The sequence below is a fragment of the Camponotus vicinus genome, unplaced genomic scaffold, assembly GCF_025532165.1.
Source record: "Camponotus vicinus isolate PSW18456_S1 unplaced genomic scaffold, iyCamVici1.0 SCAF_3, whole genome shotgun sequence".
Lineage (NCBI taxonomy): Eukaryota > Metazoa > Arthropoda > Insecta > Hymenoptera > Formicidae > Camponotus > Camponotus vicinus.
Genome location: NW_028141967.1, coordinates 4,542,270 through 4,568,104, shown reverse-complemented (window position 1 = coordinate 4,568,104; position 25,835 = coordinate 4,542,270). Strand labels below are relative to the sequence as shown.

Sequence of the window (25,835 nt, the reverse complement as noted above, 5' to 3'; positions counted from 1 at the left end):
TTTAATTTGTATTTTATTTACATTATGATTTAAATCAATATTAAATATCGAATAATTTTTCTTTGTATATTTTTTATGTAAAAATGATCAATGAATGAGAATGAATTCTCTTTAATTCTATCTAACCCTTTTTGTTTTACTCTAAATAAATTTAAAATTTATATATGATATTTTATCTTGAATTTTAAAAAATTAGAAGAAGACAAAATAAAGCAAATCCCTAGAGATAAATGCACATATATTGATAATAATTACGTATAATAAATAAAAGTTCACATCATATCATGTGTCAAGCTCAATTTTGGGATCTCCTCTTCGATAGAATATAATAATATGAAATCGTAAATTAATGCAAATGTTTGGTATCAATAAAACAAAAAAATCATTTCAATATAATAAAAAATAATCCTTAATAAAGTAAAAATAATTCCTAAAAATACCTTTGATAATTAGGAATTCGAAAATAGAGCAAATGAACTAACTAAGGGCGAGGAAAATTAATGATCCTTTACATATAAAGGACTTTTGATCATTTATTTTCCTCGCCCTTTAGTGAATTTGTTCTAGCTTCGGATATCTTGCTGTGAACTTTTGACACTACTTCCTTGTCTCCATCAAAATAGTATGGTATAATATGAACCGGGGGACATTACTTGCAACATTTTCTTGGAGGAATATATTGTTGGAATTTATTATTACGAACTGGTTGTGAACTGTCACTGCACGGATGAAGAACGAGTGTTTGAGTTCTGATAAAGTTTACAGCTTTGCATATACGTTGACATTTGCATACTGTCGCACTCAGTGGATCTTTCATTCCCTTTTATTAACGAGTTATTTTCATTTATTAACAATATTTTTAAGAATTACTTTTATTTCGATCGAGATATGTTTTACATTTTCTTTACTTTATTTTTTTATTATTAAGATATTATTATTCGATCTCGAAGTTGAAATCAAAACAGATAGTGAATTTTTATTTATAATATGTAATTATTATCAACATGCAATTTTACTCTGCTTTACCTTTCTCTTAGTTTTACACTTTTATTTATTTTATCTTTATAGATATCCCTGTATAAAATATAAAAATATATATAAAATAATTTTTTCCCATGTTAAAAAAAATAATCAAAATTTATATTTAATTGATTATTATTAATAGAATTTATGAATAGAATTACTTTATAATCATAAATCAAATATAACTAATTATTAAATGTTCAGCAATCTCAACTTCTTTTAAATTAGAAAGAAAACTCTGTTATTATCGGAAAGAGCATTAATCATAAATTTAACCCACGAAGCTCTCTATTAATTTTTTGTAAATATGACATGCTACGTTTAGAAGGTTTAAAAGTTAATTAATGTAATAATTAATTATTACACATATTACATATTATATATAATTAATTTAATAATATATCCGAGAGATAAAATACACGTTTAGCGAATTCATATACAAGTTAATGTATATTAATTATGGAACACATTTTCTCGTCCTGTTTCAGGAGGACGATTCGGTGTTGGTGGACGGTGCCTGTCAGATTCCCGATCCCCTTTACAAATTAATCGGCAGCATAATCTGCTTCTACATCCCGCTGGGCGTGATGCTGTTAACGTATGCATTGACGGTGAGATTACTAGCGGAGCAACAGCAGAACATCGGTGGAAAAGGAGCAGGTTGGTCATCAGGATGGTTGGGTGCACCTCAGGGTGCACCTCAAGGTGCATCTCCCGCGACAGGTTCGTGTATTTTCACGTACACTAGCCTGTTTCTCCATCCCCGAAATTCCAAAATCGATCGCTCCTGAATCGCTCTTTCATACATCTAATCTATTCTACGTTTTTCGAGCCCGCATTTCACTCCATTTTTATTTCGAAAATATAATTCAATCTTTTTTTTTTTATTTTTTGATTTAATTCGATTTCCTACATTATTTAAAAAAATCAAAATTTAATCGAAAATTGTATATTTCAAGATATTAACGTTTGAATATCTTACATATTTATACGGAAATACATTAAAACTTGAAAACTTCGCAATAATATATCTCAAGAATCTTCAATTCTCCAAATTCTTTTATAGTATTTTTCTCGCTGGAGAATTCTTGGTGCTTCGGCGGAGAAAAATCGCGATCTCTTGGGATTTTTAAATTAAATAACAAATGGTTAAAAAATATTTTTTCTTTTCACCCACACTCTTATCATTCCATGAGCATCCACTTTTATCCGTTTTTTTTCTCGCCCGTTTGGCAACGATAAAAAATTAAAAAATTGTTTCGCCTCTAGAAATGTTGTTTATACCAATTTATCAATTTTTCGCCCATTTTTCCCTCGCACGCACACACACATACACATAAAATTGCATTCAATACAACAGAAGAAAAAAATTTAAATATAAAGCTGAAAAATAAAACAGAGATCTTGATAGAAGATGTCAATACACAGCGAGATACATCCTTCTCGTTGTCAATTTTCTATTTTATTCCTTGTGCATTCTTCATCGAGCGATTCTTCCGCGCGACAATATTTCCCGGTTTTCCCCGGGGGCACGCGATATATATAGCTCAAAATGCGAAAATGAGCGACGCAGAGACAGCTGCACGCGATTTAGTCCCTCTCTTTTTTTTCGCGTCCGATAAAAATTATTTATTCCGATTTATCGGGAGCCCGCAGCTTCAAAGGGAAGCGCGTTACGGGCTTCGCTCTCATAAACGGTTCCCGGGAATGCCGGCGCAAATTCGTCCTCCTTAACAAAGCGCTCTCGAGGGAGAAAGCCTTCCTTTGCTCTCTCTCTCTCTCTCTCTCTCTCTCTCTCTCTCTCTCTCTCTCTCTCTCTCTCTCTCTCTCTCTCTCTCTCTCTCTCTCTCTCTCTCTCTCTCTCTCTCTCTCCGATCCACTCTCGGCGAATTTCGCCGGAAGCCATCGCGTCTACTGTCGCTTTGATTTTACCCCGGCAAATCTCCGATTACCGCGCAACAAACGGAATTTGCATACCAACTTCACGCCAGAATGCGTCGCGCCATTTTATCCGGCGCATCGCGCAATTATTGCGCTATAAAGCGCGTTCTCGATTAGGTGGGTCTCTCCATTGTAAATTTCAAAATAGGAAAAGTCTTTATCTATATTCTTACAATTATGAAGAGAACTAAAAAAAAAACGCCATGAATAAGGGCGGATTGCTCTTGAAATCCTTTCCCGAAAGGCTCATCGACTCTCGAGGCGATCTTCTGTTGGGATAAAGGAAACTAACTGCTAATTATGTTGAATTATTTCTCTCGTCCATATTCGCGAATCTCCGTCGTGTGCAACTAGCCATTATCGCATAAATAATTCGGCGCTCAATATCGAGGATGCGAGGTCGGTCGCCATGATTAATGGCGTCGCCGCCGGTTGGATTTTTTTTTTCTCTTTTTTTTCTCCCGCGAAAGATCGATCCCGAGGTAAGCGGGCCTCTGTCTAGGAGTGCTCCCCGACAAGAAATTTCGCCGGCACGTCAGCGGAAGCTCGATCCGACGTCCACGACGAAGGTATGCAAATGTCGGGCATTATGCAAAGAGCTCGGATGCGACACGGTATGCCAAGAAAGTCTGGCGTCCGGCCGATGTGAAAATTAATCGATAGTCGGACGGTGAGCGAGAGCGCGATTTTTACCGGGCACTTAATATTCCGCAGGATTGAAAGATTGCAGGACACGACGCGGAGATTCTTTGAGCGTCTCGTTACAAGCCGGGGCTTATATCGACGAACGCTTAAGAATTCCAATAATTTGAGAGGAGGAAGCAGAGGGGAAAATTTTCAAGGAATTAGATTGTTTCTGAGCTGTGTAAAATGATAAAGCGAGAGATAAATCGCTCGAGCAGCTATTCGTAAATATTTCTAAAGGGGATCTCGGAGTCAAGATCAATATTTGTCTCGAACATTGGCAATCCCCTCATTCGGAGATTGCAAAATGCTTGACACAAGAAACTCCTTCGAATTTTTTAAAAAGATTCAAAATAAAGAAGAAACTAAAATTTATATTTGATAAAAAAAATAATTCGAGCGTATTTCCTCGAAATCGATAAAATCGCACCTACTTTAATTAAAAAAAAATCATAAGAATCCTTGTTTTCTCTTTAAAAAAAAAGGAGAAAAATTCCAATAAATCGCTAAAATTTCTGGCCCTCTCCTGGACAATTTGCAGGACTCGATCGACGGAACACCTGGAAGAGGTACCTCCTGAATAAGAGCTCGGGCGGAAGTGGCGGCACGCCGCAGCACACTTCCGGTACGTCGACCGACACGGAACTGACCACCCTCGACACCCACGAGCTCTGGCTGCCGGAAAGCGAACCGCCACCCTCGGCCATGTCCGCCCTTCACGCCTTCGGCGCGGAGATGCTCAAGCTGTCTAGGGGTCTCGAGGGTATGGCCAGCAGCCCCGGCAGTCAAACCCCCTCAAGATTGACACCCCAGCATCAGCAACAGCAACAACAACAGCTACTGCAGCTGCAGCAGCAGCAGCAGCAGCAGCAACAGCTACTGCAGTTGCAGCAACACGGTCCTTCGCCGCGCAGATGCAGCTTTCGTAACGGGTATGATATGTGTTTGCGAGTCGCATTCATATCCTATCACTGGATGTTTTGTCATTTATCATAATATGTCATTTGTAGATTTGCATATAATATGAAGATGGAAAATATATATAATTTCATACAGATATAATGAATAATGAATATTCTGAATAAATTAAGGACAAACAGTCAGTATTAATATAAATATATAAATTAGAGAATTATAAGTATAAAAGTTGGGAAAAAATGCAAAAAACAGATTATACAATAATAAGAAATAAAAATGTAACATTCCGATTTATATTTCTATAATTTTCATTTGTGAAAAAAATATCTCTCGTAAAATATCTCTTTCTTTTTAAGAAAATTTTCTTTTAGAAAATTTACTAAAAAAATAAAGGTATTTTTTTTCTCCGTTTCTTTTGAATCCTTGTTATCTTTTGTGCTAACAAATCGTTATTTTCTTTATAGTACTGTAGTACTACTATATTATTTTATGCAAAACGCGACAATTTATCCCGGCGCAATTTTGCAAAGAGGGAATTCCTGAGCTCGTCTGGATTTTCACGGCGGAAGCTTTCGCAATTATTAACGACGTATCCATCGTGTCGTAATCCGGGGGCTCTCAAAACACGCCATTGTGCCTGACGGCGGCGCGTTTCCGTGCGGCAAATACGACAGCGCGAATTTACGTCATTTTGTCACTCCGACTCGCACAACATGGTAACTATCGCAAGACGCGGTTAGCCTCGCGTCAAGTCAACTCACATGGCAGCCGAGGAGTGTTTCTCCATGAATTTATGTCACCCTATATACTCGGGACTCACGCACGCGAACAATTTACGCGAAAAATTGCCCCATTATATTCTCCGTATTCTTGCTCGTCTAGTCTAAATCCACGACGTTAAATCAATATTCGTCCCTCAATATTTCACTCCGAGTCTCGCGATGTGGCCATTGAAAATATCCTGAAAAAATATCTTCCCCAAGTTTCTTCCCTAAAAGCGTAACACGTTGCTTCGTGGATTTCTCTTCGATATCTCTATTAATAACATTCCAGGAGATAGTATTTTTAAAAGGATTTCCAAGACACGCTGGACGGCTTTCAGAGAATCTTGAAATCCAATATTTGTCACTACGAGCGTAAATTTATTACTTTATTTTATTAAAATATTTCTCTCAATATTATTGTATCAAAAAAATATTTATAAAATAAGTTCGATCGATATCTAGATTTTGAGAGGTCCTTTAATTTTTCCTCTAAGAATTTTTTAAAAGTATAATCAATTTTATAAGAGTTATATATCAACTGAACGAGATGAATTTCATATTCATCCGAGAGATCTGAAATATATTCCTCCGAATATTCTTACACAGGATCATCGCCCATACTTCTTGAAGGAATCGAAAATAAGTTGCGAGGGAGGGGGAGGGGGTGAAATCATATTTGATGTCGTTTAGAGCTTCCAGCATCTGAGTCGATCGACGGGAAGTGAAACGAGGATAGGAATATTAAAAGACTCCATCGTTCTGCGAGTAAAATACATTTCGATCATAAAATCCACCGATTCGCGATCTTGCATCTTCGATTTTTCGCGTTCTCTCTGATCCTGCATATCCTTTAAGAGGTATGTTTGAAAAGTGCGAATCTTTCGAAAGATCCGAAATGATAATAGAAGAACCTTAAGAAAATAAAATTCGAGAATAACAATCCTTGAATACACCTTGGAATCCTAGAAATATTTTCGGCAAAGATCCTAAAATCCCTCTAGAGAGTAGCAAAACACAAAGATTTTAAGGTGTATACTCAAATCTTGTAATAAATTCCCTGAGGATTCCGTGATTTTCCAGATATTTTTATTCGAAATTCCAAAAATTAAAGAATCTTTAGATGTAATTTTAAATTTATTTATTGTGTGTGATTTTTATCATAAATGAAATATATTTTAATATGTTTTAAATCTCGAAAAAATTTCATACTTTGTATAAATGTATTAAAATAATTATTTACATATATTTTAAATAAAATTAAAATTTAGATTTTAAAATACTAACATTTGATAAATAATCGCAAAAAATTTGAACAGCACACAACTAAATATTATCTAAAATCTAGAAATATTAAATTATCGAGAAATATTGTGTGTATACATGTTGTATTTTTTTAATATAAAAGAATGTGTGTATACAAAACATGTTGTGTTATTTAAATATAAAAAAAATACTCAATATAAAATAATACAAAAGATAAAACTGCATGAGATAAAATAATATAAGAGATGTTGATAAAAAAAATATAAGACTAGATAAAATTTTAAAATTTGAATATTACAAAAGAATGAATATTTCTCTCGTTCTTAAATTTCTAAAAACACATTCTTCAAAGATCCAAAATGAAGGCTTAGATTAAAAACGTAATGATCAAAATTATCATTATTTTTTAAAAAAATTTCCCGAATCCCAATAAAATTCCACGAAAATTCACTGACTTTTCAGATCAAAAATCCCTGACAATACCAGGTTTTCAAGGCTTTTCCCTGGAATATACACCCTGTTTAAGGAATGCAGTGAAAATCCTCAAGGGAGAAACGCGACTCGGAGAACGTTGGATGCGAGAAGAACGCGAGTGGCTGGAAGAATTTCGCGACAAGCGGAGTCGCGTATCGTGTGCGATCGGATACTGTAGAAAGAGAAGAAAATCTCAAAGTAAATTGGCGCAATCGTTAAATCGCAATCTTTGAGAAGCTCCTTTCGTAATTCCCGGCCATTAATCGACGTATTAGTAACGATATCTGGAAAAAGAATGAAATTTCTTTGGTCTTAATGACAGATTCAAGGCGGGAGAGACCGGAACAAATCCTGAAAAATCGCTAAATAGCGGAATTAATCTCTTCCGAAGAAGCAGAAAAATTTAACTTTAAATCACGTTAAATAATTTCTATATTTTTTATTTTTTATTATTTAATTTCGCGGTGATCTTTGTTTTATAAACACTGCAATGTTGTCGATCTACTCGACAAAAACGACAAAACTAAAATTGTTTACACCGGGAATAGAAATTACGCTCGATTTTCCCTCTCTCACGCAATTTTTCAAGCTCTTGACGACGATTGGACCTTCCGAAAATTTTCTTTTCCCCATTCACAGTCACCAGGGAAAACACAAAAAATAGATGCGTTAGAAGGGTCACCGCGACATCGAGAAAACCCATTTATACACAGTGGCCTCAAAGTGGATTGCACTTAGCTGTCGACATTCAAAGTGCAAAACCAGAGTCAACTCCTCGGTAGAGGAGTACGAAAAGGGCGAGCAAAAGGAGAGGGTAAAGGGGGGTAGAAGGGGTGAGTCGCGCTCAGTCGTGGTCGTGTACTTAAGCAAACTGCTCTTGCCATCCACTCCCCACCCACGTGCGCCTCTAATAAAGGAATGCACTTAGAATCGTGCGCCTCTGGACGCATCAAACGAAGATTACCTCTTTATTGAGCGCAGAGGACTTCGCCTTTTGCGGCGTCAAGTCACTTCCTGCTGATTTCTCGAATCAAATAAACGAGAAGCGTTCCGAGACTTCTCTCGGAATGTTTCTTTCCCTCTTTTTCTCTCAATTGTGTATAATAACTATTTATTAGATTATAAATTAGATTATGTAAATATAATTATAAATTAGATTATTACATTTTAATAGAGTCTCCCCTTCTTTCTCGCAAGCTAACAGATTTGGGATCGAATTTTCTTCAACAAAACAATCACGATAAATCAAAATCTTTATTAGATTTTCATTTTTTTATCTAATTCTAATTCTTTCCGATTTTTATTCTTATCTTTGTAATAAATAAAACTTAAAATTAACTTGAAATCAATTTAAAAAAAAAAGATAAATAATAATTCACGTAATCAAATGTAAAAAAATTTTAATCTGAAATTATTTCAATTTGAATTTTAATTTAAATTAAATTTTAATCTGAATAAATTAATATACCAATTGTAAAATAACTTAATATAAATTTTAATGAGAATTTATTGTAAAATAAAAATATAAGAATTTTTCCAATAAAAATATTTCTAATGAAAATTTCTTATAATCCAATATTATAATATCGTGACAACGTAAATAAATCAAATAAAATTCTCCATTTGAGATCAGATCAACCCCTTCCTTCTCGACTCTTCCGAGTTTATCTCAGTCAATATTTTTCTCAATTTACCGTCAAGACCGCGGTCGTAATCCACTCCAAGAGGGACAATCGGGCCGTTTCTCTTCCTTCGGAAAGAGCATCCTCAATTATCCCCGAAAAATCCCGTCGACGCGCTGATAAAATTGTCAATCCTCAGCAACCGATAAAGCTACGAAGAGGCGAAAGAATAGAAGAGCAAAACTACTCAATTATTTCAATTTTCGAAGAAAGACTGATCGTACAAGCCTCTCAGAAATTATTGCTTTCGACTTAGCTCAAGTTTTCTCTGAAAAGAAAATTTTTCTCCGAAATTTTACATCATTATACTGATTCGTTTTCGCTTAAAAAACTGCATCTCTGTTGCATTATATTCAATTTCTCTTCATTATTATCTTATTCTTCTTATAAAATCTTCACATTTTTACCTTATTACTTCGATTTCTTTCACATTACTACTGCAATTTTGTCCTGAAATTCGTTCTTTATATTATTCCCGTCATCACTTTCAATTTGTCTCTTCGCTATCTGAGATCTCGTTTTATTACCCGACATTCGTTCGCATCGCAATTCAAGTCACGGGTTTATTCGCGAATTGAGTGTCCGACGCGAGAAAATAGCGGACATGTGGCCTGGATAAGATCGATAACAGGCCGATAACGGTGATGTAACGAATCCTGCAGCCGTCAAAAGTGTCGCGGGTGCAGGACACACATCTCGCAACTTGTCTGTAATTCGCAGCGACGGCAGCGATTTTTTTTTCCACGGGGCTCGCACACAACTAACTCCATCCAATCTCGCGATCAATTACTCACCCCGTCGAAAAATGGGACGCGATCGCATTTTTCTTCTCTTTTCCTTTTTTTCCACAACCCTTTTTATCTCCCTCCCTCTCTCTCTCTCTCTCTCTCCCTCTTTTTCTCTCTTAAATTGTATCATCGATCGTATTGAATGATAAAGGGAACTGCGTTCATGTGGAACAATACAAGTATATGAATCTAAGTATGTTTTGTGACGGCGATATTTGTAGATTCCCTTTGAAGTCGGCTTGCGAGAGAGAAATATCCAAATATTTTCAGTCCTCGATGGGCTTTAAACGAGCTCGAGCAATAAGAGGATTATCCCATGCCAAATAATAAAGGACTCGTAGAATTAATCTCTCGCGTTGAAACGTTCGAGTTGTTTCAATTTACCATATGCAGGATTATTTTCGACTCGATTGCGATTGATAAGGAAAGTCTTTTGTCGCGCGTGAAGCTCTTCAGGTATTCTCTTTTGGTTTGATTTATAACAGCAGAGAAATTATTCAGAGCAGGAGAGAGAGAGAAAGAGAGAGAGAACATGACGAAATTCGAGTATTAATCTCTCAATTTATTTTTTTATCAGACTGTATAACTGTGTATAAATTATTTCAAACTCGATTACAATTGATAACGGAAATTTTGTCACGCGTGAAAATTTCTAAATATTTTTCTCTTCAACTCGCTGATCTCGTAGCAAATAACAGAAAGACTGTCAAGCGTGAAATAATAATAGTTTGTAAATAAATAACTTTTCGAAAAAAGGCAAATTTAACTTAATTAATTAAATAATTATCAAACTTAATTAATTAGCAAGCTTCTACATTTAATTTCAATAAATCTAAAAAAATCGTGCGAGCATAAAATATTATATATTTTTCATATACTTTATCAAATATTGAATATATACACGTATATATTAATTGTATTATTTTCTAGACCGAAAACAATATCTGTTATTGTAAGCTTATGCTATTTATAATCCTACAACCGATGTTATTTATCTTGCAACAAGCAATTATTATTATCGTGTATTATTATAAATAACTAATATTATAAATAATAATTTAAAATATTATATGATGGAATTATTATAAATAATTTAATATTTAAAACATTATTAATAATCTTGATACTAAAATATGTTAATAACCCTTTTTATAATAATATATTACGTTATAAAATTAATAATAATCATTACTATATTATTACATGAAAAATAATTGTCATTTGTTTCCAGGAGCGTGGAAAGCACCGAGAGCAGCATGTCCTGCTCGAGGACGAGCCTATCGGCGCAGGAGGACTTGGCGAGTCCTTGGAAGCACCGGAGACGAGCATCGACCTACAACGAGGCCCATCTACAGAGGACGATCCAGGCTCTGGGCTCGCCGAAGGCACCTAGGAAGAGGTCCTTCAGTTTCCACGAGGAATCATCCTGTCGCAAGAACGAGGACGACTCGACTCGACTCGGCAGAAAGTATCACGACAAAACGTTGGACGGGCCGATAACGCTACCACCACCCTGCACGTGCCCCTATTTCGGGGAGTCGTCCAAGAAGCTGCTGCCCTCGAGCGAGATCGTCATCGTCTCCAGCGACACGATGACGCCTATGGGAAACAGGGACCTGGAGATGGGCAACAAGGGTTTACTGAGCGATCAGGAGAGGTCTATCGGCAGTAACAGGAATCCGGAGATGGGTCTAGGTAGAAACAACAGCGCCAGATGTACCGAGGGTGTCAAGAATTACGAGCAACTGACCCTCGCGAATTCCGTGGTCACGTGGCGAGGCGGAAGGCGAGGCTCCAGCCTAGGTAAGCGTGCCGATAAGCTATGGCAATGACGTAAACAACAACGTGAGCTTTCGATTAGCTCCTCGATAATTGCCTCCGGGAAACTCCACTCCCAGCTATCGCGTGCCGCCAACGTTCCGCTAAAAATTGCGGAAACGAGAGAGAAAGAAGGGAAGAGGAAGAGAGAGAGGGCGGGAGGGTGCAAGTGGAAAGGTTGCGCGGACTTCTCCGATCTCTCGTTTCGATCACTCCGCTTTTTACGACCCGGGGAAAATGGAGAGATCCGTTCGAGGAGAACGTGATTCATGGTCATTCACGGAAGGCTTGCGATCGTTGCCTTGCGACGATCGCCCAGGATTTTCGCACGACTGATTGAGAAGCTTTAAGATTCTAAAAAATGGCGACTTCGCGGATCTTAAAGGTCTTTAAAAAAACGGAGATTAAAGAGAACCTTTGAGGTTTCTCGTCTGAAAATTATTGAATTCTTTGAATTTTTATATCCAAAAATTAAGATTCCTAAATTATTTGTTCAGTTGTTAAATTAATAGGTTTTTTAATTCAAAGATAAAATTCAATGCTTAATTTCTTTTCTTATCATTTCTGCCTAATTTAAAATTGTAGTTTCTTTTCTTATTATTTCTAGCTAATTCTTAAAATTGCATAAAAATTATTTTTAAATAATATTTTTGATATCTAAATTATTAGATGTTTTTATTTAATTATTATTATGTTGCTATTAAATCTTGTGATCAAATTAAACTTTCTTATTAAATTACGACTGATTGAAAAGATTTCAGACTCTAAAAAATGGCGACTTCGCGGATCCTAAAGGACTTTTAAAAAAACGGAGATTAAAGAGAATCTTTGAAGTTTCTCGTCTGAAAATTATTGAATTCTTTGAATTTTTATATTCAAAAATTAAGATTTCTTTCAAATTATTTGTTCAATTGTTAAATTAATAGGTTTTTTAATTCAAAGACAATTCAATGCTTAGTTTCTTTTCTTATCATTTCTAACTAATTTAAAATTGCATAAAAATGATTTTTAAATAATGTTTTTGATATGTTTTTGATCTCTAAATTATTAGATGTTCTTATTTAGTTATTATTGTGTTGCTATGAAATCTTGTGATCAAATTAAACTTTCTTATTGAATTACGACTGATTGAGAAGATTAAAGACTCTAAAAAATGGCGACTTCGCGGGTTTTGAAGGTCTTTAAAAAAACAAAGATTAAAGAGAACTTTTGAGGTTTCTCGTCTGAAAATTATTGATTCTTTGAATTTTTATTATCAAAGATTCCTAAATTATTTGTTCAATTGTTAAATTAACAGATTTTTAATTCAAAGACAAAATTCAATGCTTAATGTCTTTTCTTATCATTTTTGGCTAATTTAAAATTGCATAAAAATTATTTTTAAATAATGTTTTTGATCTCTAAATTATTAGATATTTTTATTTTTAGTTATTATATTGCTTTTAATCTTGTGATCAAATTAAACCTTCTTATTAAATTTTAATCGGTCTCATTGAATTTATTTTCCTTTTTATTAAATATTTAGAAAATTTCTGAAAGTATCTCTGTCTCTTTTTTAGTAAAATATGGAATTAAAAAGGTGACGAAATGATAAAAAATCACGATAAAATTTCAAAATTTTTAAATTGTTTAAATTTAAAATTAAATTTCCTAGAAACTTGCAAAAATCTTGAATTATTCAATTTAAATCCAAAAAAAGACGAACATATACTTTCTTGTAACTTTTAGATCGTAAGATTCTTCGACCCTAGAACCTTTCTGTGAACTTATAGTTTCTAATAATTCCCAAATTTTCAACACCTAATACTTGAATCTCTAAATTTTCATGGCTTTCGCCTAACTTATATAAACTTCAACTTTTCGCACGAGACCTCCCCAACAATCTCCAATTCTTTCCCCCACAGACTTATTATTTCCTTGAATCCAATCCTTGCAGGCAATAATACCAGGACTCTGCTGTCCACTACCTCGAGAGCGACGCCATTGCGACGCGCAGCGACGATGAGGGCGCACAACGGAGCTACGGGGATGACGAGCCTCACCCTGAAGCAGAACAATCCGTCGTCGCCGAATCTGCTGAGGTACACGGGCGGCCAGGTGCGTAGCCATCACTCGCGCAACAGCAGCGTCGTGTCGCGCAACAGCTCCCGTCACGGCAGGATCATCCGACTGGAGCAGAAGGCAACCAAGGTGCTGGGCGTGGTGTTCTTCACCTTCGTGATCCTGTGGGCGCCGTTCTTCGTGCTGAACCTGGTGCCGGCCGTGTGTCCGGACTGCGAGCACCGGATCAACCGCAAGATCTTCGACCTGGTCACCTGGCTCGGCTACGCCAGCTCCATGGTCAACCCAATCTTCTACACCATCTTCAACAAGGTGTTCCGCCAGGCCTTCAAGAAGGTGCTGCTCTGCAGGTATCGCAATCAGGCGTGGCGGCCGACCAGGTAGGCCCTGGGCCCCGGGAGACCGGGGATCGCCATCAGCAAGGTATAAGGGAAGCCGGAAATCGATGAGATTGATCCTCGTCCGAGGTCGACGAAGGACACCCGGCGGAATAATACAGCTGAACTCGAATGGTGCTATTCTACTCGCGCGATTGGCTCGTTTCTGGGACGAGCATCCTCCGAATAGCTCGAACTATCGGACTGTCGCCGATATTGTTGACGAATTAAGAGGTCTCTATCGCGAATCTTCCTATTAGCGACTCCTGTTAATGTTTTTCGTATATTCGATAATAATTTCTCGAAGCTAAGAATATTTTTTTAAATCTTCCTAGCGGCTCCTATTCATATCGATTACATATCAATACGCAATAATGTGTAATATATGATGCCTATTTTAATAGTTGTATATTTAAAAATAATTCGTATATCCTAAAGCATATCTTGTATTATGTAATTCAATTTTTTTTTATTAAGTTTACATCTTTAATAGGAATTATAATATTGAAAATTATTTCTCTCTACGTGCTTTGCATAATTTCATATCTAATAATAATTTCTCTATTTTAATAATCCAAAATTTAATTATTATTATTGAGTTTCGTCTTCGTTCCCCACGTTCGATGATGAATTTTTAAATAATATTTGATTTTGATGAAACCTCGATTCTTTTTCTCTTCGCTTTTCAATAATTCTCTTCTCAATAATTGATTTGATCATAAACGATTTTTCCTACAAATGTAGTGCGATATTTTTCGAGCATTTTATGTGCATCTAGAGGGATCTGAATATCTGATAGCCTAATCGCGCGAGAACTCGAAACGCGAGCGAACAATCTGACTAGTAGTCTAATAAGGAAACCTGTAACCTAGTACCTCCAAGCACGCTTCGTGTAACCACAAAATCACTCGACAAACTATCGCCGACTAATTAAATTCTCGATTGAGTTTCCCTAATTAAATCCCGCACGGAATATCGAGGAGTTTGTATGTAAAAAGAAAGAAAAAAAAAACGGAACAGCGTGCATTTAATTATAATAATTACGATTAAAAGCGTAGGATATATGTGCGTGGGTGTGCGTATGTCTGTGTGCGTGTGTAAATATATATAAGCTGTTATCACAAATGAAAGAAATGGTGCTCATGTGAAAATAATAATGTGTCAAGAGATGAAGAAATATTTCCGATTATCGAAATAAGAGAAGAAAGAGTGATATATGGAAAGGAACCCGTTAATGACGTTATTATAGCGTTTATCGATGTATACGAGGGTGAAAAATATCCCGGAGATAAAAAGGCGAAAGGAAAATCCTTCTGTTGTTCCTGGCATGTAAACTCGCCGCGCAATAATTAAAGAGATACGACAAGCTTCTTCTCACCATCCTCCAATTATTTCAACAGAAACGTGACTATAGCGTCTGACTACCTCCTGTTTTGTTGAGCGACAAAATCTTAAAAATCTCCAGGAGAAAATCCAGAATTTCTAGAGCGAGAATATATTTTAGACTATGTGCAATTTTTTTTAAACTATATTTTTTTATATTATCTTCCTTCCTACGGAATTTTGTATTTTATATTTATATTTTATATTTTAATTAATTTTAGATTTCATTTTTTATAATTGTAGTTTCTGATTTCAACTGCAATGTATGTATTGACATGCGGAGTTTCACCGCAATCCCGAATATATCTTTGCGATTGAATGTCTCGAGGCGATATCTGGCGTTTCTGCAAGCAATCTTAAGTGTAGGTTTTCATTTGACGCTTTTTAAAAGACTACAGGTGATCCAAAAATGACGAATTGGTGTCTTTACTTTTAGTCGTGCGACGTCTCTCGACGTTGGAAGGTAAATGTCAAGCGAAAATCTACCCTAACGAAACAATCTTGGTTCGCAAAAATAAAAAGCCGATCGCGCGGATCGAATTTGCGCAGACGCGAAACACGTGTTTCGTATCGAACCGACACAGGTGGTGAACCAGTGAATACGGATACGGATGACGGATACACCAATACACAACAATGACGAGGGTGAGCCCCCCTCATCGGACCCCCTCCCCCCCTCCGCCTCTGTCCTCTGCCCCTCCTCCCGGCCGCCCAATCAGAAAATCAATTGTGTACATCGCCGCCGCGTTAATCGTCCGATCGACCGACCGTTCATCGTCGTCGCGCTAATTATTTAGTTTTCCATCCGTTGTTCGCGGCCTGTCCCGACGTTGACCCCGACACGGGACCAGTTTAAACGAGAGTCCGCCAACGAGACGACTGAATTTCGCCGGGTCAATTGTTGTCCCCTCCCCCCCTCCCCCTCCCCGGAAAAGACCGACGCAACGTCACGATTCCAATGATCGTTCTCGAATCAAATTGGTGATTTGTAACAATATTGTCGAATGATATTTCGCGCCGCGAAGGGAATTTTTAACATAAAACACGAGCGCGTGTAAAATATCCTAATATTTATTTTTTTTTTAAATTCGCTTCTCTCTTTATTTATTTTAATTTGGATTAATAATTTTGAAGTCAAATATTTTCAACACGAGAGATAATTTTTTGTCGGATGAGTTAAATCTCTCGATAATTATTATTAAATCGGAACGTCAAGCCACTTGTTAATGCCATGTGGAATATCGTTGTCGCCGGGAACGAGCCCAGCCGAAATCGATCGAGATTAATTGACCTCGCGATATCTGGACTTTGGAAACTCGACGAGATCTTCACTATCTGATGTTGTCTGCAGCCGGAACGACATTAATTATGCTCACTCGTTAACGCGCGGCACAAGTTACGCCCTTCGATAAGACTCGCGATGCATTCGTCCTAAAGATGCAACTCCAGAAACTTAATTATCAAGATCTCGTTAATGTTAAAAATTCAAATCGAGGTGACCTAAATAAAATTGAGAAAAAAAATCTTAAATAAATAAAGTAAGATAATAATTCGGCTTGACTCCCCAGCAAACATCAAGTAACATTTATATAATTGTTAGTTGTAATTTTCCACTCAACAATATAACTGTTACATGTTATGTAACTGTTACATAACAGTTATGTAACTGTTATTTGGTGTTCGCTGAGTCAACTTGACATGACGCAAAATAAAAATGAGATGGAAAAATCCACCCCTAGTGACTTCGCACGTAAATGTAAAATGGAGAGATAAATAAATAATCCCTGCATTCAAACTCGAAAAAAGTACGACGTTTAGCATTCGCCTCGTGCTTAGTACGCGAGATGTAACCTTCCGATATTATTCATACGTTACACTTTGCTACATCGCCGCCATTTCTCCAGCGAGCACTTACTTGAAGCAAGATCCACCGCGAAATTGGCAATCTGTACAATTAGTCTGCGTCTCCCGACGACGGGAAAGACTAATCGTCGCAAGCCCCTGTGGGCTGAATTCCCCATTAACCCTTAAACGGCACTCGAAGCTCCCACTTATTTCCGGTAGAAATCGATCATGAAGAAATAGTGGATCGAGAGCGAGAAATTTAGTTAATTGTTATAAGATTGCATAATTGAGTGCTCTCCAACATCGATGAGCGAAATAATATATCGACAAAAATTCAAGCGAAAAAAATATAATTAATAACATAAGGAAAAGTCGATTAAAATTATTTCTTTCTGATAATTTTTTTTTTTTTTTGCAAACGCTGTTCCTGCTTGTGCTAATCTTATTACCAAAGGAATTTTTTTCCCGTTTCCAGTAAACATAAATAAATAAATAAAATTTCTCGCAGATCAACATCAGATGAAGAATCGAAGAGAAAGAGAACTGATATCACGCCGATCAAAAAGCCCAGTTCGAATAACAGAGAAACGCGTCGAGTGTTTCGCAAACAGCGAACAAGACAAGTCGAGCACATGGGAGATAGTACAAAGAGCAAGAGCCGAACGTTCGATTTGACGTTAATTAAATTCTCGATAGACACTAGATAGACACAAGAGAGTCCGAGCAGTCTCTCGAAAAGAATACCAAGGCCGATCTTTATCTCGGAATTTCGAGAGAGAGACACAGAGATATGCAAGTGTGACGTTTTGCGTTTTGCGGTTGCACGCATCTCGGTGCATCCCGATGCACCTGGCCTGCGAAACACGTTTCGCAGACCGCGACGCATCAGACACATGTGTACACATGTGACACGCACGATATATGGGGCAATTATAATCGCCGAGCGGAGTTGAAGGGATTGAATCGATTTGTTGCATGAAATCGACCAATTGATTGTTGAGAGTGTCTCGTTTCCCTTATCATAAAAATCGACGGATAAGCGGATAAATTGGATTCGCCGGCCTTTTTAACACGGTCAAAGAGGCCCCGGGGGATTTAAAGCAGAGCTTTTCTCTCAAAGCGGCTTCGAAATTGAGTCGATATCGAATTAAACGTTAAAAGCCTCGAGACATAAATCGCGGCGATTCCTCTTTCCTCCTTCGAATCAGTTGAAATTACACGTAAGAGACGCAAACTGATGCTCGCAACTGCAGCTGCGGGGAGAAACTGTAATAACTTAGCATCGCGGACAGTGACATAACTGCCTTCGTACTCGTTAATCTGCCGTAAGAAAATGAGGCGGCAAACTTAGAGGGAGCCGAAGGTGGAAGGAAGTAGGGGATGAGATGCGCGAAGCGAAGGGAAAGGTAAAGAGAGGGATGAGGGAAGAACGGAAAATGTTTTCCCGACGCTCTCTCGCGCACGATAAACTCATTTTAATTAACGAGCGGATCCGCGTTAAAATACGACGTATTAAAGCGCATTATTTATGGTAGCCGAGGTGCAGCGGCGGCGAAAATAAATGTAACAAACCCCAGCGCCCGGAAGTCTCCCGGGAAAAGTTACTAAATCCTATTTTGCAGATTTCTCAGCCAGTCATTCTCTAAACGCAATAACCCATACAGCACGGACCATTGTTGTTACATTGCAGCAATATTGCGGCAATATTGCAATGTTGCTGTGTTGTTACATTGCAGCAATATTGCGACAATATTGCGATGTTGCTGCAATATTGCAATGTTGCTGTGTTGTTACATTGCAGCAATATTGCGCTGTTGCTGCAATATTGCAACAATATTGCAATGTTGCTGTGTTGTTACATTGCAGCAATATTGCGGTAATATTGTGATGTTGCTGCAATATTGCTGCAATATTGCTGCAATGTAACAACAATAATCTGTGCTATATGGGAATATCCCAAGTTTAGTGGACGTAAAACTCTCGAAGACGAGGACACGAGTGTCTCTATTAAAGGGAAATATGAATCAAAAAAAATTTCCTCGAGAGAGAAGTTCGAAATCTCCCAGAATTCCCACCCCATCAAAGAAATATAAATCTCTCTCTTTCTCTCTCTCTCTCTCTCTCTCTCTCTCTCTCTCTCTCTCTCTCTCTCTCTCTTTCTCCTTCCACCTGTATTTAAGAAAACGGACGTATATTTTCAATTGTGAGAAAATTTTAGGGCCATTTACTTGAGAATTAAATTAACTGCTAATAATTTATTGATAATAATAACATAATAATAGGTTATTAATTTATTTAAGGCGAAAAATACAACGGGAGATGTTGCGTGTGGGAATTATTATTCCATTATCGCGTGTTTAATTAAATCCATAATTATTCCCACGCTAATTTATTTTGCGATGTAAACACAATTTTCGTGAAATTTTAAAGTACTATTGATGAAACGTTAATGAGAAACGCGGCGTTCATTACCGCGCTCTCTCTGCGACGCGGAGTCTTCCCGATAATATTCGCTCGATTACATTTGCTGGCCTGATTTTCGAAAACGTCGATCTAATTACGGACCTGTTTCGATTTTCGCGTAACATCTCCGCCGAGAGCCATTAACTGTCTCGCAAGATTCTCGCGCAATTTTTATTAACCGCCCCCGCGACATAAAACTCGCTCGCGTGCATTCCATAAAAAAAGTCATTACCGCGGCACTTGCATAGACATGAATAAACTTCGCGACATAACGGATAAGAAACATTATTCGAGCGACATTAGCATCGATTCTCTCCAACGGACTTAGTTTTGCGTGTATAATCTACTTTATTATTCATTAATTATCAATTTCGAATCAAACATTAATTTCTCTTGAATTTTCATCTGATAATTTGTGCTTCTCGGACAGAAATTGTAAGTAAAAATGAACGCAGTAGTAATAAATATTGTCAAATCTCGTGTTTTAAGGAAGAGTTCTATCAAAATGCTTTATTTAAATAAACTGTATATAAGTAATTAATTTCTTAATTAATAAAATAAATAAGAGAAAATAAATTAATAAAATTAATAAAATAAAATAAATAAGAAAATAAATAAGAGAAAATAAATTAATAAAATTAATAAAATAAAGAAAATTAATAAAATAAATAAGAAAATAAATAATAATTGGCTATGGTATAAATAAAATATATAGAAGGAAGGAATAAGAAGGAGATGCATAACAATAAATTAGGGAAATTAATAAAATAAATAAGAAAATAAATAAGAATTGGCTATAAAATATAAAATATATACAAGAAATTAGACGATACAATAGTAATGATGCGGGAGTGATTATCGATTTGTAATTAGACGAAACTAATGTCCCGTTAATTAGCCGATTATTGCCCGCGAATTAATTCGCGGTAAAGGGAAGAAGCGCGTGCGAATTAATTCCGGTTGAGAAATATTAAAATCGGACACTGGGTCTTCGGTGACTCTAAGCGAGGATTATCGGGGATTTCGCGGATTCGCTAATCTCCTTCGTGGGATTTAAATGTCGCACGAAGATATTAATTCATGCAACGACCGATCCTATTTCGTTTCTTTCCATTATTTTCCTGAATAATAATCTCTCTCCCTCTCTTCGTCTCTGAAAGTTCTAATGTCTCTACAAGTAATCAATAAACTTAATTCCTCAGAATAATCGTCCCCTTTTTTTTCTCTTTCGATCAATTAATTTCCCCTCCTTTTTTCGTGCATAAATTTTTCTTGAAATTTCTTACGTCTCTTTCTTGTTCCTCCTTTCTATACATTTTTCTGTTTCTTTCATTCTCGCGTTGTCCAGATCGAAGGCTCTTCAAGAGCTCGTTCCCGAATCCACTCACGTATTCCTAGATCTCCTCTTCGCATTCCTAGATCTCCTCTTCGCATTCCTAGTTCTCCCGAAATTAATTTACATACAGTTGCGATTAGGACGCTGATTAAAACCGAGATTAATGGATCACAGGTAACACACTTTCCTTCAGGTTCTCGTCGCTGCTTATTACCCTAATTCCCGGCGAATCCTGCCCACTCGACCTCACGTCCTTTCGTAATCCTCACGGGAAAACGACGATCCTTGCAAGGGAAATCTTATCATTTTATAAAATTGACCTGAATTTGCACATTATTTATTTGTTTAACTCACAATGTAAAATATATTTAGCATAATACTGTAGATTTTATTTTTTATTAGGCTTTATTATATTATTATTATGTATTATTATTTATTATTTATTACTATTATTATTATTATTATTATTATTATTATTATATTGTTATATTATTATTATTACTATTATTATTGTTATTATTATTATTATTGTTGTTGTTATTATTATTATCCTTTTCGATAATTGTTCTTATAATTTAATAATAAATATTTTAAACTTTTTTTCATACAATTTTTGTAATTTTCCAGTTTTGTATTAAATTATATTTTTTAATCTGCTTCCTAATTAAGATTTAATAAGGAACTCTGTACAGAAATCTTTATTGACAATTGATTCCTAGTCCATTTGTTTGAATGCTGGAATTTAATCGGTCGATGAGTCCCGGAAAGTCGAAGAAAAATATTTTCCAGGCTTCCCCGGTTTTATTAGACGGCCGGGGACGTTCGCCAGCTTAGTCTCTCTGTGCAGCCAATAATTTTCCGTAGTAATAAAAGACATCAATCGTCGTGAAATTAAATTTTTTTGCCCGCGATTTCACTATCGACAATTTTTAAACGAGAAATATGAAGTCTGCAATATTTATTTCTCTCGATTTAGTTTAAATTCCATTCTGGTATATCTCGACCTTCGACACATCTCTTCGATTGCTCCAAGCAAACTCAACTCGGAGATTCAACTCAATCGAACAAAAATCAAAATTTATCTCCTACGGTCAATCATTTAGTGATTATCGTTTACACAATCAAATTCGCGCGAAATGAGGCCATTTAATCGTTTCGATAATTTCTCCATTAAACTTCCTATATTTGACTTTAATACATTTGTAAGAAGAGCGTCAAATTAGAACGTCATGCTCAACATATGATACATGAGAGCAGAAACATGACGTGTGTATCTGGCCGTCGAAGAGGAGGAATTTAAAAGGGGGTGAGGGAGATGGGGTGCGTAAGGTTGGAGCTGATGTGCGGGCAACGACAACACACAACTTGTGTGTCCCGCGATCAATAAATAGCGTACGCATTCGGACGGATAAATAGCGATCAATTGCAGACATCGGCCATTGCCATAACCGCGTTAACGATTACATTGCGAATTCCGGGAATCGCGCGTTAATTGGCCACGATTGCACGTTCAATTACGGACTTGCTTTGTCCGAAATCGCTCGTTGTGCGTCCGCCCATCGATGCGCGCATCGCTTACCCCGCTCGTAGCCACCGTTGTATATAATCCCCGTACTTGAAATAATGCGCGAAACGAAGGATGCATTAGTAATTACTAATTACACAATAATACACGCCGTTACTCTTTGCTCAACGGTCGTAATTAATGTTTTGGCGGTAACGCGACGCGTTCCCGAAAAGAATCAGCCGAAACGCACACACGGTCCAATAGAGAATTCCATTATAATTAATAATCACGATACCCTGATATTGTTTATTTAACGATTGTAATTATTAAATTAAATGTACACGCGACACGACTAACAGATTACTTGATAATTAATATAATTTCAACACCTGTACTCAATCAATTTAACAATTGTGATTAATATGTTTCGCGTTAAAATATATACAATATACAAAATAAATGCTACAAAATACACGAAAGAGAGAAAGAGAGAACTCCCATCTGGGATATTATTTACAATAGTTGGTAATTTTAATGTCGGAGCTCTATACAGGGTGTCCCAGACTTAATGAATCAGCCGTTAATAGCAGACTTCTGAGATCATTTGGAGACGAAAATTCTGATACCAAAATGTTGAAGAAGACTTCATAAAAATGTTCAAACTACTGACTACTGTCGCATCGAAGACACAATCGCGCTCACTGCAGAATCTTATTTTTTATTTTATATTGATCCCTCTATCGATATCGATATTATCGCACTCTATGCGGGCTTGATGCGCTCTGTCCCTGAGCACAGAAGAACGTAACGCGCCGATTGGTAATATTTAATCTTTTGTAGCGCCGAAACTACAGCTTCCTCAACATTTTGGTATTAAGGTTTTCGTTTCCAAATGATCTCAGGAATCTACCATTAACGGCTGATTCGTTAAGTCTGGGACACCCTGTATATTGCTAATCCAGTAATTGCACATATATATGAGTGCAATCGCGTTATATTGTTTACAAGACGTGATAACAATCACAATTGATCCAGTGTTATTCCCGTCATCGCGCAATCGATATTTCGTAATATTTCACGTTCCCTCCTCTTGAAGAAAAACGTCGGTCAACGCGATAAAACCGATGATTAATCGGCCATTATTCAACGACGATGATTACAAATGTTCGATGGAAAGAAGGGGAAAAGGGGGGGAGCATTACGGATAATCCAATAATTGCGAAATGCACGAGGCAAATTCGTCCCTCGCGATATTAATCGCCAGACTCGAAGCGATTGTGTGAATCACTCGAAAGTATCTTTTCTGAACGTGAAACACGTCATAAATTCCACGGTAATCCCTAAACACGCTCTTTTTAATCTCCTTTTATTTAAGCGTTATAAAAAAAAAGGTTGTGCATCTATAAAAAGATTCGCGCGAAAAATAAAATTCTCTGAAAATATTAATCCCCTTCTCTCCTCCTACATCTAATTATAATAATATAAATAAACTCTGACGAATGTGCGAGGAGATGAAAATTGCTTTTTCATTCGCGTGAATATTATTTATATATAAATTATTTTAACAGATGAAGAGGCTAATTTGATTTATTCCTCTCGTGCGTTTTTTTTTACAATAAAAAAATACGACCCGAAATAAATCAAACTTACTGGCAAAAAAAAGAATAGATAATCACAGTCCGGTAGTCACGTTTGCGAGATCAAAGGTGACTGCATTTTAAAGGTCAACGAAACATGCAGGATGAATTGGCGAGGAAAATAGAACAGGATATTCAAAGGGCTGGAGAGATTGAACGTGGAAAAAAAAGAGAGGTAGTAAAACACGTGACCTGAAATTTGAATAATGAAAACCGCCAGGCCGCGTATTGTCCGGACATTAATTAGAAAGGATGGACCGCGAGAATGAAATGAGGATCCCGCGAAGAAACGAGAAGCAGGGACGGATCTCTCTCCGAAGAAAGCTTCTCATCACACAAAGTATGATGGCATCTTGAAACTCGCGAAATGTAGAGAAAAAAAAAAGTATCAGGTCTTTATAAACTTTTCTTGCGAGCAACTTGAGAAGAGACAGGGAGAACACCGACTTAAAGTAATATTTAGAAATAAGTTGATGTAAGCTTCGCTTATATCGGAGTTTCCGACCCTGAAGGGAGCAGAATGGACTCATCAAAGAGTTGCAACATGAAATAAAGTCGAGCTTTCAGTTCGTTGATCTGGGAAGATGAAAACTATCGATTCTTCCCCCCGTCTTGTACCTTCTTCTTTGTTACGCGACGCAAAATCTCACGGATAAAGGTTCGTTTGTTGATTAAAATCCTAAATTGGGTCTACATTTATTCCAAGTTAATTGAATAGCTTTGTGAATTAAAAATCGAGCACTTCTCTCGATTTCGCGATAAATTATTAAACGGCAAATAAATATCGACTGGCGCCGTTAAATATGATTTCTCCCTCTGTATCACTCTCACATTTGCATAATCTCTGATCCTGAAAGCAATCGTGCGAAACTCTGTGATTGCGCGATCAAATAACAATTTTTTTCCGGGAAAGAATGCTTCTTCTTTATTTCTTCTTTCATGATTTATTCAGAGGAGAAGCCGCGAATCGACTTGGTATTCCAATTAAGGGCCCCCAGCTCTCTTATCGATCGATTATCACCAAGTCGAGTCCCGGCTGAATAGATAAAAGATAAGGCCGACCCAATTCGCTGGCAAATATCTGTCGAAATGTCGGTCATCGCACTTGAAAAGGAAAGAGCTCCCGTTCTCGAATTGTCTTGTCACATTATAATTCGAAACAAACTCTCAAATATCCGTAAAAATGTTCCTCCACCGGTTAAAGAGAAATCTCATTTCCTTCTTGTCAGATAAAAAAAAAACAGATAAGAATTCGCGTCTTTCTTTCCAACAAAAGCTTGTCTCGTTCTCTTTTCTCTTGCCTAACATGGGATAAAATAAGATCTCGGCGTTTAATATTTCAAAGAATTTTGATCAGACGTTACAATATACTTGTCTCACAGAGTACATTTCTTTCGGCATTAAAAATTACAAAATATCCCCCGACGAGTCTCTCTCCGAGAGAACCCACGAGATGAGACCAAAATGAATGAAGAATCGTTCGCGGGGAGATAGAAAAGTAGAAATACAATCCTACGTCCTTTCTGAGGCCAGGAATAGTTATCGTGGAACAACAGGACCAGCAGGAGCGACATACGCGCGAAGAATATCACGTGGGTGGTTTCTTTTTCCCCGACAATATACCGAGTGGACCAATAAGGAAGTGAGGTCCCGCGGAAAATTGAAAAGGAATTGAGTTGAATTATCCTCCCGGCGGTTTCTATCAACCAGAAAAAGAAAACGATACGTTGCAATGACAAAAATATCTTAGTGCAAACTTTCCTATCAAAGTCGATTTTTCACACATGAAGACAACTTTTCGCAAGATAGTTCACTCTCTCTCTTATTCGGCCACTCGATTGTGTTTCACGACCTGTCGCATCCCGGGATGC

The 25,835-nt window shown here is 36.8% G+C and overlaps 2 protein-coding genes across 6 annotated transcripts in view; one reads left to right on the top strand and one right to left on the bottom strand.

Annotated features, from left to right (window-relative positions):
* The window catches only part of 5-ht2b (5-hydroxytryptamine receptor 2B), a 50,000-nt gene extending 34,597 nt beyond the window's left edge, over positions 1–15,403 (top strand). For 3 of the 4 annotated variants that reach the window (XM_083092932.1, XM_083092931.1, XM_083092934.1), the window contains 4 exons: positions 1,512–1,746; positions 4,190–4,580; positions 10,769–11,340; positions 13,292–15,403. In XM_083092932.1, coding sequence (XP_082949058.1) covers positions 1,512–1,746; positions 4,190–4,580; positions 10,769–11,340; positions 13,292–13,800 — 1,707 coding nt within the window. In that variant the 3' untranslated portion in view covers positions 13,801–15,403. The remainder of the gene's footprint in view (positions 1–1,511; positions 1,747–4,189; positions 4,581–10,768; positions 11,341–13,291) is intronic. The other variant, XM_083092933.1, reaches the window with a different exon arrangement.
* Rpn2 (Regulatory particle non-ATPase 2) overlaps positions 1–25,835 on the bottom strand; it is a 48,437-nt gene that overhangs the window by 4,126 nt on the left and 18,476 nt on the right. The window lies entirely within an intron of this gene.